Genomic DNA, 13,931 nt, shown 5'->3' with positions numbered 1-13,931 from the left:
GTGGTCTTGCCAAGGACTCTTTGAACTCTAGAGCACTACCCTATTTTGTCCCAAAGTAGTTGCGCCACCCATAAAAAAAAATATCTTAACTGACTTACCGAAATGTGATCGTAGGTGACACTGTAGTCCGTATAGGCGCATAGCAAATCAATTGTCAGCACGCTACTGCTTCGAAATTTTGAGGCTATCAGCAAACAAGTGGCTCCCAAAAGTTGGAGTTGCTGTCTTTTAATGGCACACACGCAAAGAAATCGGTCCATGTAATTTATAGCTAAGGGTAGAATTTGATCTTCACACATTTGCTCTTCACACACCTAGAATAATACAGAAGCATCGATTAGATAAAAATGTTTGTCTATTAATCACGTATTGGGGGGAGGGGTGAGTCCAACCGGGTACTATTGCTCTGGGAGGGGGTCAATGCTAACGTAAACTTTTAGAATGTCCGCCTAACGTATCAGAGTAATAAGGATGGGAGGGGTCAGGTAGTACGTTATGGTCCCGCTACGTGGGGAGAGATGAATGTTAAATAAATCTAATAAAAAATAAAATAAAATACACTCAAATATTAGGTAAGCACACAGGTTTCAAACATTTGCCCCAAGCGTAAAATAAAGTAAAACAATGACCCAACTCCTACCCTCCAACCATAAGATATAACATTTCTAATTGTTCAGTAAATAATATTCATAATTATAATATTGAAATTGTGTGCTTAATGTATAAATAGCAGTATTTCAGTTCTTATCATTCATTTCTCGCAATTAAACTAACCTATACATATTCACGTTCATATAAGTCTACATTCTAAAAATCTATAGATCCCACGAAACGAAGAAGTAGAAGAAACAGCAATAAATAATAAATATTTATTGTTCTTGATCTCGATTATAAACACAAACCACTCACAAATAAATTTAATAGAGGTATTTTACCTGTTAACTGCACAATTGTTTTGATTAATAGGTAGGCATATATAACATATTGCTTGTTCACTGTTTGTAATATTGTAAAATCAAAAGTTTACATTTATACTGTAACCTTCTCTATGAAACACATATAAGATACTATGCCTACTATTGTACAGAAGTTGTCAATAGCCTAAAAATAATTAGATACTTATTTAAATGTATGTACCTATAAGAAGTATGTCATCTGATGAATATCAAAACGTAAAATATACTTAGGGTTATTTTTGTAAGGTCAATAACTAAAAATGATGAGATCTATTATCTATTGTATACTGTAAAAGGAATTAGTAAATAACGTGTTAATGGATTACTATTCAAGCAAGTCTGATAAATCTATTTTTCCCAAATAACGTCTGATTTGTTTACCTCCAACATCCAAGTTGTGACAACTTTTCTCATGAAAGGCTCAATGTCAGTTTGTACTTCGTCGAAATAATTGCATCTGGGGACATAAAAGCCTTGATCCTTCAGCAAATTTTCAATGACACGTGAATCCCTGAAGATTATTGGATCCTTTTTAGCAAAATTTGTAGTGGCCATGTTCTCGATGCAGGTCAATTCCATATGATTTCAAAACGATCAATGTCACTAAGTTTGTTGGCACACGTCTTAGAATTTCAATTTCACTTTCTGTTACACCTAATTACATTAAAAATTTAGATGTCACATTCAGCACGACACTTCTACTAAAACAGTAACTCTTTAACTGTCACCTTCACTAACTTCGACTGATGGTAGACGGTATACACCAGTCGACGAGCTAAATGCAACTGGTCGCAAAGAAAGGGAAGCAACATGTTTTATTGTTTAGGTTGTGAAATACACGCAAGCGCAAATCAATCAGCGAAACACCTGGATGGGAGATTCCTACCTGTCTTGTTGAATATAGAACATCTGCTCTGGAGTTGTAAATACATACATATCGTAGGTTTTATATTTAGATGAATATACAGGTTTGAACAACTCCAATTATTGACCTTACGACTTCATTTTTTATGGGTGCATTATACGCAGGTACATATTTCAAAAAAGGTCTAGACAAATAAAATAAATTGACATCATTCTCCCATTAAAATTTATTCCTATTCGTTAATAAAAAATAATTAACAAATTTTACAGAAAATAGGGAGAAAAAGGAAAGTAACTAGGTATCATGTGCTAAATGGGTTTTATCTGGGAAAAGTAGAGTAGTATATGAAGAAAACAAATTAAAATTAAGGGTGTTAAGTACCTTCTGTGTAGGTGTACTATTTTCTTATATTAATTTATTATTTTTCCATTCTTTATTTTGAAACTAAAATTAAGTTGAAAGTTTTTTCGAAGTTGCCTTTGTTTTAACTTTTGAGTTAGGTAACAGTTTCATTTAATTCATTAGTTGCATAACACTGGTCACAAAAAGATTTTAAATCATTTTTCTCTTCTTTATTAATTTACAAAAATAATTATGGTTCCTATGTTTCTATATAATATATAAGATATTAAACTCATTTGGAAATTGTACCATTTGCTTACTGATAAAAGCTACCAAGGGTATACTTCATTTACTTTCTCTAGCGATGTGCCCCTTTCAATGTCTTGGATACTCTCGACTCTTGTTCATTAAATATACTTTTTCATACAGTACCTTCCAAAAGTTTTGTTCGATCATGAATAGTAGTGCCAGTCGAAAACAAGCGTTAATGCTTTTAATATGTCTTCAAATATAAATAAACGTCTCCTTGATATTTTCGGTAGTAATTGGTACCAATAACAGCACATTTGAGCAATGCAATTGTAGTGGATAAAATGATCAATTTCTCCGTGCAGTACTGTACGGATTATATGCTCCTCACCGGTTAAGAGTTTGGCCGAGAGTTATCTCCTTCCTTTTCTGGCCTGCTGTTCTTTTCTACTTTGCGCCGGTCAAACTGAAGGTCACATCGCTACAGAAACTAAAGGAAGTATACCAAAAATGTTACCAAGTTTCAGGTTTTTGAAAATATAGTATTACATTAGAAAAGTAAGCCCAAGGGGCATTCGTATTCAGATATAACCAAAGTAAGGGCGATTATGAATGTAAAAAAATTGTAATGCAAATACAATTACTTAATTCTAGATGCATAAATCGAATTTTTTTTAGAATAATAAAACTGTTTTATTAGACAAAAATCACTTTACTTTATAGCAGTTAATATATGTTTATAATAAATGTGTATAAGTAAAAATTATTGTAAAATTGAGAAAATACAATTATATATGTATGTATATAATAACAGATATATTTTTAGTCTTAATCTTTAACAACAGGGGGGTATATTTATTACTTGTTGTTTCTTGTGTTTGCACACAGGACTTGCGCAACACTTTGATCGTTTCTCCCTAATACATTCTTTGTTAGGTTTTTGTGATTTGTAGTCGAACAATCTTATTGATCTGCATAAAAATGCAAGTTCGTGCAAAAAGTATCCACAGCCTTCTGCAATCGGATCGCAAAGATCTCTAAGGGATGTTGCCACATTGTAGAAAAATATAAGTATCGGCTGAACAAAGCCATTAAATAGTATTGCCAAAAAAGGTTTGAAAAAGTAATCGCAGGCCAGTTGAAGCAGACCTACCGTCAATGGACGAATAAGACCGTAGAGTAAAAATCTGGAAGTAATTAATCAAAATTCAGATCTATACTTTAGATTCAGTCGTAAAACAATGCGAGGTAGTTAAAGTTATCTTCTACTAAAAATAGGAAAAAGTGAAAATATCATTTTTGTCATGTTAGCGCGGAAAGCTCGTTTTGCATGCTATTAAATAGGGAAGAAATGGCCTCTTTTCAGCCGTGTTTTAGTCGCGAGGAAAAGTCTTTTGAGCGCATGCGCTGAAATTTATGGGCATGCGCAGAAATCAGTTGTTCAATGACAATGTCTTTCTAACCTCTAAATCATTTACTCTTATTTCGCCAACTATCAATTTAATAACGAGCTTTCCGCACAAACATGACAAAAAATAGTATACGTACCTCGGGAAGAAACAGGGATGTCTCAGACTGCATGTTTGCCACCCTCGCCTTCGGATCGGGTGACAATTCATATGCAGTCTGAAATAACCCTGTTTCTTCCCTCGATACGTAATGTACTATTTTTCATTTAAAAGAATTTAGAATGATAAAGATTTTAAAAGCTGATTTTACGAATAATATTTTGATAATGACCCAAGATATGAAGCATGATGAAAGTGCACGGGGTACCACTTCCCTTTTTAAAAAAGGTAATCATTAGAATGGAATTATTCTTTTAATTAATAAAAGAAATGGAAACTTGTCCTCCATGTCTTAAAAGAATCCAGAAACTCAAAGAAGAGTAGAATTATGTCTAGATCAGTTTCTTGATCTATTTGATCTATATGATTTTATTAACAATGACTGGACTCTGGAAGACAATAGAAATTTGTGTTTGTGTTACAATCAGTAATTAGAAAGAAGGATATTTCAAAAATCCTTGGGTGTTTCATTCGCATTAGGTACTTATGAAATTGATGGACAGCTTCTCCGAATTACGTCCTGAGTAGGGTGGAAAGTCCTTCTTAGACTCCTTTTAGGAATCCTTGGAGTGGGTAGTTGCGGTTGTGATTAGAAAGATGAGACGAACGAAATAAAGACAGAAAAAAAGTGAAAGATTTTCTGTGGAATTTTGCTGCCCCAATGAAACTAAGGAGGACCCGGAATCAAACCGGTGTCTTCCTAAATGCTAAGCAATGGTCTAAGTCGAGAAAGTTAGTCTCCTATTAAGAATCGTTGGAGTGGGTAGATGGCGGTTGGGGTTAGAAAGAAAAGACAAACGAAATAAAGACAGAAAAAAGTGAAAGATTTTCTGTGGAATTTTGCTGCCTCAATGAAACTAAGGCAGACTCGGAATCAAACCGGTGACTTCCTAAATGGTAAGCAATGGTCTAAACCGATAAAGTTACTGTTGGTTAAGCTGAATAAGTACCTTAATTAAAGAGTTGTTTTGTACCACTTGAACGCCTAATCCAATGACACGAAAAGTCAAACAGACAGCGCGTAGTTTTACAAATTATTATATAGCCATGGGACCCCATGCACTCATGACATAAATTCCTACAGAATCCATGGACTCCGGGTTAAAATATCCTGGTTTATTAGATGTTTGGTCAGCAGGAGCGGTAGACCATCATACCTCAAACTCTCGGCAACAACCGCTCCAATGAATTTATTTTTTCTAGTATTTTTAATATAGGTAAAGAATGCACTTACTTAAAAAATTGTAAAACAAATGTTGTGAATAAAGTGATTCCAATATATACTGTGCCAAAGCTTTCGGCCCAGAATCGTTTTGCGCATTGTTCACTTTTCTCTCCCAAGACGTCAGTATCAATAATGGGTGGGCTGTCGGTGGTACAGTAATATCTGCAAATGAATAAAATTTATATTGGTTACTGTTTTTGTTGACTAGACTCTCAATTTTTAAGTAATTAGTTTCTATGTATATGGCTACATCGCATCGTGGTGCAATATTTACTATTTAAGCAGCATGAAGATTATTATTAGAAGAGTTCTAAGGCTTCAAACTTCCTGTATAAAAATAGTAATCGTGGATCTCACAAATCAATTTGTGAATAGAAAGAATTATTTTTTGTCACATTTATTCCGAAAGTCCGACCATTCATCCTTCTATACGAGGCTAAAACAATTACATTTACAACAGGGTGAAACCAAACAACGAACCGAAATTATTACATTATCTAGAAGGCGTTTCAGCCTTTGGTGCGGATGGCAAACGACGCATGGTGTGATATAATCACTTTCGTTCCGAGGTGCGTAATCTATGATATTTTTACCATATTCTTACCGAAAATAAGATATTTTCCCCCAGATTTCAGGGACGAACGCACGTAATTAATAATAATTATGAAATTTTTACTAAATCGCAATTTTGAAACGTTTTAAAGTATCATTTTATTATCAACAGGATCGACTGGACACCCACGTCACTCCTTTCTGTCCTGGGCTAATCTTTGAATCTAGAACAACACATTTCTTACTATCTGTGAAAAGTAGCCTAATCTTTATTGATTTCCGTAGTATATTCTGTATTGCCCGACTTTTTCCAATACCTTCTGATTTCTGTTCTTTTCTTTCTCATGTATTCATTATCCTCATTATACAACTATATCGTCCCCAAATCTAAGTATATCTAGTAATCTTTTGTCCCTGTATATCTTATCCCAGAAGTTGTTTTGTCTCTAATAATATTAAATGTACCTTCGATATATCAATTAAAAATTACCGGTAATTGTGCATCTTTGTCCAACTACTCTCCTAATATTTATTACTCTACGTTACTGCTTAAATTCTCCTCCACTATCTCGTCCCTACATTTTTAAGCATTATAATCACCATGTTATCATACTTAACGTTATATATGGATGTGAATTTAGTGAAGTTTACCTTGCGGATGTAGATACGGATATTTCGTTTTTCTCTGAAAATACTCAGTAGATTTATTAACGTTATTTAATCCTTTTATTTTCATACATATTGAGAATGGTACACTTTCAAATAATGAAAAGATGAGCTTCGACAACTGCATAAACGATTTTAATAAAAATGTAATCGATTTGGGAGGCTGAAATTAAATCAGCAAATTTTCAAATTAAACGCGTGATGGGTGACGCAAATGTTATCTTTGAGGAAATGATTACATTGCCAGCCCAAATCGAATCAATCCTCAGTTCACGCTCTCTTACTCCTATTCCCAATTCCGCAAACGAACTGGACGTCCTATCTTCAGGGCCATTTCCTTATAGGCTGTCCACTTAATGCTCCTGTGAAACCTATATCAACCGACTTTCTCGATGGCAACAGATCCAACAACTATCCCAACATTTTTGGAAACGTTGGCAACGGGAATATTTAACAGCATTCCAATAGCGATCGAAATGGAAGAAACAAGGACCTAGTCTGCAGATAGACACCACTGTCCTAAAAAATTTGTCATCTCTCCAATGGGTTTTGGGGAAGATAATTCAGCTACATTTTGGACCTGATGGGTTCACTGGAACTGTTACCGTCAAAACAACCAAGGGTGAATTCAAGCGCAGAATTACGAAAATCTGTCCACTTTCAATCGAACATAGTGAGTGTTTGTGATTCTGAAGTGTTAAAAAACAAAATCTTATTTGTTTAACGGTGAACCCTTCAAGGCGGGCGGAATGTTGGATGTTACAAAGACATCTTCTAGTTTATGTTTATCTTTAGTATAATTCTTGGATTTTATTGCTTTATTTACCTCCGACAGTATGGAAATATGTACCTATCTGTGCATTTTGTAAATAGATGTTGTTCCCTAGTCATAAATGCAAATTCTTACGATCAGCTAAACTAATTTTATTATCTGGTTTTTTCAGACTTGAAATTTCTCGGAGGGTTGGTACCTGAACTGGTAACTTCATAACCAGATCTACTTTCAGGTATCAACCACTTCTAATTTTTCCATCATTATTGTGGGCGTTGGAGTAAATTATAAATATGTGTACTTTTAAGATTCTAAATCGGCTGAAGAGGACCTTAATGGGTCCTAGAACGGCCTGAGGTAGAGGGGTTTTAGTCGGTAGGTCCGAGGACTTCTTCCTCGGGAATCCGACACTAGTCAGTCGTTCGGATGACTGGGTGTCTTCTGAAGATTTCCCCTCTTCCACGAAGATAAAAAAAAGATTCTAAACAGATACAATTCTCAATTGAGAATTTCAAAAACAAAACATTAACCGATTCATCAAAAACTAGTTATTCCTTGTGATTGTTTAAGGAATCAAAGTTAATAACAATACTATTTTTAATGTTTCCTTCGTTTTACTATTGCGATTCAGATTGTTTATGTATGTATATTTTAGACAAGTGTTTGTCATTAAAGGCGTTGTACGGGTGCGAAACATGGACAATGGGCGCGGCGGAAAATAAAAGGTTAGAAGCTTACGAAATGTGGTGTTATAGACGAATGATGAGAATAACGTGAATAGAAAAGGTTAGAAATGAAGAGGTATTAGAAAGAATAGGAGAACAAAGGACTCTATAGAACTCAATAAGAAATAGGCGAGATAGGTTACCTTCACAGGCATAGGTCTAATCAGAGACATATTAGAGGTAGAGACAGGAATTAGGAGGGGTGTAGGTAGACCTAGATTAGATTACTGTTCGCAAATAGTTAAGGATATGGATTGTTCTAGTTGTAGGGAGATGCGACGTTTAGTTCAGGGTAGGAAAGAGTGGAGGTACGTTGCCAACCAGTCTTAGGACTGACGACCTTATGATGATGAGTATTTGTCAGTATCGAAAATCTAACAAAGGTGGATTATAGTTTATAAAAAGCAGTACCCCATATCGTAATACAATAAATATCCTTATAAAGATACGCCGATACGAATAATAATTTAACTTTGGAGATGCGGAGAAGGGTGTGGATATTAAAATTAATGCGGATCATTCGAAGTTGCGGATGCGCATTTCCGTTACAACCCTATTTAATGTTTCCCAATGCTTCCTCTAGATCCACGAATCCTATGTATACGCTATATCTGTTAATACCTGTAGTTTTACCCGTAAAGCCAAAATGACTTCAATCCTTCTAAACTTGGTCTTCCTCTCATATTCTTCAACCCTTTTTTTCTGCACGATTCTATATTAATTAAGTACCTAATAAATAATTTTGTACTTAGTACCAATTTTTTTAAAGAAATTTCAAACGCTTTTATAAAACAAAACTATTAAATCTAAAAGGGCACACCCTTACAATTACCAAAACTTACGCGCTGTTTCCGTGATCAAAATAGTACACCTCAATTTTTGTATCAAGATCACCCTTGCAACTTGTTATCCCTCGATTTCTGTCTTGAGAAATTCGATTTACAAGAACATGTTCACTTCTGGAACAAGGAGTGCCACAGGGCGTTTGAGAACAGATTGATCTAGCACCAGTGGTTAGTTTGCTGGTACAGACTCCATGACATTTTACAACTGACGCCGCATTAACAGAAGAACACTTTGTTTTTATGACTGATGTGTTGGCTCCAGTACTCTTCACGACATTATTCACAGTGTTGGTTGAAATCGTATTCGTACAAGGTTGGGGAATACCCGCAACCAGATCAAAAACCAGTTTCTGCGTTATACAAATTTAGATTATTTGTTTATACAGATAAAATCGACAAAAAATAATAGAACAAACCCCTTCTAGGAAATAAAATAAGAGAAAACGTTCTATAAAGCTTGTATTTCCATATTACACACTTCGGTAAATGTCTAGATGATGGGTGTGATCGAAAGAGGTGGTTACCCCCCCCCCCAAAAGTTCGTAGCGGTCTAACCCCCATAAACAGTTATGGGCGTTAGATGATGGCCCCCCACCCCTTTCAGGGGATCGAAAGAGGGTGGTCACCTGAGTAAAACCCCATAAAAAATTTGCGGCGGTCGCACTCCCATAAAAAGTTATGGGGGTTGAAAGTTGATTATTTTGACAATTTTCATACACTATAATTCAAATAAAATTCAATAAAAAAAATATTTTCGAGCGGGTGGAGTTGGGGGATCGATAGAGAGTGGTCACTTGAACAAAACCCGATAACCTAACCTAACCTACCCTATTGATAATAATATTTAAATAATGTTTTATATAACTTTCTCAATATTTTTATGTATTTTTCATTAGTTTTACCTTTGAATATTGTTTAAGAATGACTATATAAATATTTACATGCCTAGAAATGTATAAAAATTGGCATTTTTATTAACTTTGAACCCCCATAACTTTTTATGGGGGGTGAGAACGCCACGAACTTTTTATGGTGCAGTGGTGGGGGAGACCTCCTCTATCGACCCCCCACTCCCACCCCCTTCGGGTTCATCTAGACCATTACCCACACTTCAATGCTGGGAGTAGTTTTCTAAATTTCAGTGATGGGTGAATACAGGGTATACGAATGATGACAGGTTTTTTACCAGAAATTTGCAACCACCTGTGGGATGATTTGGATTATTACCGCTATTAATTTAAAAAAATAAATGGTCACAGCAGTTAGTGATTACCTACTTTTTAATAGAACGTTTTGTAAGAACAAGAAATCATTATCTACTGTAGTAAGGGCTAAATTGTCCTACTTTTCTCTTTATGGCTGAAACAGTCAGTATAATATCTCAATATCTACATTCTCTCAATGTTGTTCCACTATATGGACGACGTGTGATCTTGCAATATCATGTATCAATATTATTAATTAAATACAGGGATGACATGCTTGAATAAAATATCTTGAATACATAAAGCGTTATTGTCAAGGAACCTCTGCATAAAAAAACTAGTTTCATTCGAGCAGTTAGGGTGCACTTTAAGCTTGATTAGTGAGTATCTGCTCCTTTAATGGAGATGATAACGCAAATAAAAAAATCTAAATCTAAAACGATGAGACTACAGCATAACATCGGTAGATCTCGGTTATCATGGCCGTAACATTGGTGTTGGGCAGTGCTGGATTTCCTAGTAGGCCACATGGGCACAGCCTAGGGGACGCAGATTTTAGATTCACAGAAAAGTCCAGTCTCTCGTGCAAAATTGTCCCAATAATATAAAGATTTTATTAATTTTATCATTATAATCTCTCTGTGGTGTTATAGGCGAATGATGAGGATAACGTGGATATAAAAGGTTAGAAATGAAGAGGTATTAGAAAGAATAGGAGAACAGAGGACTGTATGGAAGTCAATCAAAAATAGGTGAGATAGGTTGGTAGGACACCTTATCAGGCATGTAGGACACCTTATCAGGCATGAAGGTCTAGTCAGAGACATATTAGAGGCAGAAACAGGAGTTAGGAGGGGTAGAGGTAGACCTAGGTTAGATTACTGTTCGCAAATAGTTAATGATGTGGGTTGTTCTAGTTTTAGGGAAATGCGAAGTTTAGCTCAGGATAGGAATGAGTGGAGGTACATGTCCAACCAGTCTTAGGACTGACGACCCTATCATGATGAATCTCTCTGTGTTATTGAGAAACCAGTATTTGTGCAACTTTTACCTAAAATTGGATAACGCTTTATACTTCGATCACAAATTGTTCTCGAGAAAGGAGCATTCCTCGTTTAAAGCGAGTGAGAAATTATCAGAGATCCTTATTATCTCTAGAAATCTCACCCATTGCCCTTTTATAAACAAAATCAGAGAGACGATGAAGAGCATAAACTCTGACAATAAAAAGTTACGTAAAAAGGTGCCATTTTTGTTTCATTTTACACTTTTATTTTATGATTTTCATTCAATCATTTCACTTTTCCGTACCTACTTAACTTATCCACCAAAATATTTCTAAAATAGTTTTTTAATAACTAATACTTTAAACGTGTAGGGCGAGGTAAATAGATACGAGTGAAGTGATTAAAGATCAAAATAAGAAAGTAGTAGGAAGGGACGGTACAAAGTGAAGTACCCTATACTTAAAATAAATATAAATCGGGTACTGGTGTTGCGGTGTTGCAAATTTCAGATAAAAAGCTGTTATCACTCCTACACTCTACTGTATACAGGGTGTTATTTTCCAATTTTAATTATTTCAAGCACACTGTCTTTACTATAGATTAATCGACAATACTTTTTAGTTTTCATTTTAGTACGTATTATAACATTTGCATCCCCACAATTTTAAAGTAATTTTTTTCTGACCTTCCTTCTCTTTGTAACTCAATGATATATACTCAAAGTGGAATAATCACCTCGGGTGGATGATGTTCAGAAGGATTTTCGACGTACAGTTTAATAAATTCATTTTTTGGGCGTTCTTTTCTAAAACATTTTAGAAACGACCATCCCTTACAGTTATGTTTGGGTATAACGTATCTCCCTAGAAATAAACATTATTTTTGATAAAACCATAATATATCTTATGCCCTTAAAATTATGTGAAATTGTATACAATTTTATAATTATTCCAGAAGTTTTGAGTTTTTAGATTTTGAGGTCTATTTACCTTGAGGATGGTGGCAGGGTTTTGGTTGCGATTGAACAGGTTTTGGAGGAACATTTACAGCTTCCCTGCACGGATGAATCATTTCCGTGGGTTGCTGTTGTTCTTGAGGCTGTATGGGCGGTGAGCAACAGATAGGAAGAGGCTGTGGAAAATTCGGATATGGTATGTAGCATGGTTGATAATGATACCCATATGATGGATTTGGACAATAACATGGTCGTTCACACGAAACGTGTTGATGACCCTTTTCTAGCGAATTTTTTGAAGGAACTTGGACTTCAGCATCTTGACAATCTGTCCTTTGTGTATCAGGTGGGATAGCTGATACTTCGGAGGAATCAAGAGTGTCGAAAGCTTGCTCCTGCATTTGGATTTGTTTTATCTGAAATGCGTTTATATGATATTTGAATAACAATGAGAAATAAACAATTAAATTTGATTTTAAGATTTAAAGCGGATCTTTGTGAAATACTAATAGTCTCTTAACAGTACTAACTTAATTGAAACACCTAAAAGCTTTTTTTAAGTTTTTTCTGTTTAGCAGGGAAAGCCTTATCAAATATTGTAAAATACTAGAGGTAACAGCAAATATCTAAAGATAGCAATATACTGCTATTTACTTGATATTCTTATTATGCATATTTTAAAATTTACCTGAACAACAGAGCTTATTATAGAAGTAGATTCAAAATATGACTCTTCATTGTCTCCATCTAAACATTCAGTACTTGTGGTGGTTGTAAAGCGATAATGAGGTGTTTCAGGTCCCATATGATCAATGACGTTCTGTAAATGTTGTCGCATATCTTCCAAAGGACATTCGTCATTCTGCTGAGGAGACGTTTGTTCTAAAAGTTGTTATATCATATAAAGTCGCTGATCGCGACAAAGGGATTTAAGATATTGAAATGTTCGTTCATATAAAACTTTTACTAGAGTCTGAGGAAAAGAGAAGAATGTAATAAATAATTTAATGGTTAATATGTACTATCGTTTAGAATAGTGTAGGTGTAATACCTTGAAGTTGTTTCTGGTAGTCAGAAATTTATTTTAAATTACCTTAAGTAAGTGAGTGACAATGCACCTTAAAATAAAGTATTCAAACGACAGAAAATATCATTTAAACTACCGAGCTGCTCCATGCTACTATATTAAAGCAAAATAAAGTTAAACTAAAGGGGGGTAACTACAATTTAGTATTTTCTTTTATCAGAGAGAGGTAAAGATTTAGAATCCAATTCCACACTCGTTATAAAAATATGTTAATTTTTCAACTAATTAAACAAATGATTCAGCGTTATTACTAAAAAATTGTTCAAAAACGAAATTTAACAATTTCAGATGCCTACTTAATTTAACTATCTAATCTACAAGAACTACCGAGTGGAATGTAGTAGACACATAATAAACGACAAGAGAATAATGTTGAATTTTCTATTTCTAATTCGTTTTGGAAAAGAAGAAAACAAACGCAGAATATCTTTCGACTTTTTCTATCACTGTTTATTTTACCAACAAGTTGCAACAGATAAATATGCTTTACAAAGAAACAAACAATAGGTACCTATTGTACACGAAAGAAAATATTCTTTCTTATAGTATAAAGGTTAAAATAAAAACGGCATTTTACGAATTCTAGAATTATAAATAAATAATGTAGTTTCTCGTACCTAACTTAGATTGATTTATAGAGAAGTTACGAAAAGTATTCCGACAAACTTAAATTAATTTTAATTTCTTGGCCTTGTTTCACATACTCAGGAGTTTTTTCAATTTTTAGGGATCAAAACTGCTTACTGGTCTAAAAAAGATGGCATTCATTTGAAAAATCCTACCTGAAGCAAGATCATCTGAGGTAACATTTACTGCTTTGTTATCCACCGTCACTTTACTTTTTCCTAGCATAAATTTGAAAAAATATGACTTAATAATAATCTTTTATAATAGAAAAAGTCAATAAGTGAC

The 13,931-nt window shown here is 34.4% G+C and overlaps 2 protein-coding genes across 3 annotated transcripts in view; both read right to left on the bottom strand.

Annotated features, from left to right (window-relative positions):
- LOC108738019 (G1/S-specific cyclin-D2-like) overlaps nt 1–1,752 on the bottom strand; it is a 98,827-nt gene extending 97,075 nt beyond the window's left edge. Inside the window, exons 1-2 of the mRNA XM_018471228.2 lie at nt 1,338–1,752; nt 99–314 (exon numbers count right to left, since the gene is read on the bottom strand). Of these exons, the coding sequence (XP_018326730.1) occupies nt 99–314; nt 1,338–1,535 (414 nt within the window). The 5' untranslated portion in view covers nt 1,536–1,752. The remainder of the gene's footprint in view (nt 1–98; nt 315–1,337) is intronic.
- Nucleotides 1,753–3,172: 1,420 nt separating this feature from the next.
- LOC108738021 lies at nt 3,173–13,931 on the bottom strand. 2 transcript variants are annotated; one of them, XM_018471230.2, is made up of 7 exons: nt 13,802–13,931; nt 12,621–12,814; nt 11,967–12,348; nt 11,713–11,840; nt 8,763–9,115; nt 5,215–5,367; nt 3,173–3,599 (listed from the first exon to the last, which is right to left on the bottom strand). In XM_018471230.2, the coding sequence occupies exons 1-7, from the start codon at nt 13,869–13,871 to the stop codon at nt 3,248–3,250; spliced, it is 1,632 nt and encodes a 543-aa protein (XP_018326732.2). In that variant the 5' UTR covers nt 13,872–13,931; the 3' UTR covers nt 3,173–3,247. The 2 variants fall into 2 exon arrangements, with proteins under 2 accessions (XP_018326732.2, XP_025831937.1); XM_025976152.1 differs by lacking the exon at nt 13,802–13,931 and adding an exon at nt 13,637–13,706.

Source organism: Agrilus planipennis, unplaced genomic scaffold (assembly GCF_000699045.2).
Source record: "Agrilus planipennis isolate EAB-ADULT unplaced genomic scaffold, Apla_2.0 scaffold189, whole genome shotgun sequence".
NCBI lineage: Eukaryota > Metazoa > Arthropoda > Insecta > Coleoptera > Buprestidae > Agrilus > Agrilus planipennis.
The sequence above is the reverse complement of the archived record's forward strand: the minus strand, read 5'-3'. Positions and strand labels throughout refer to the sequence as shown.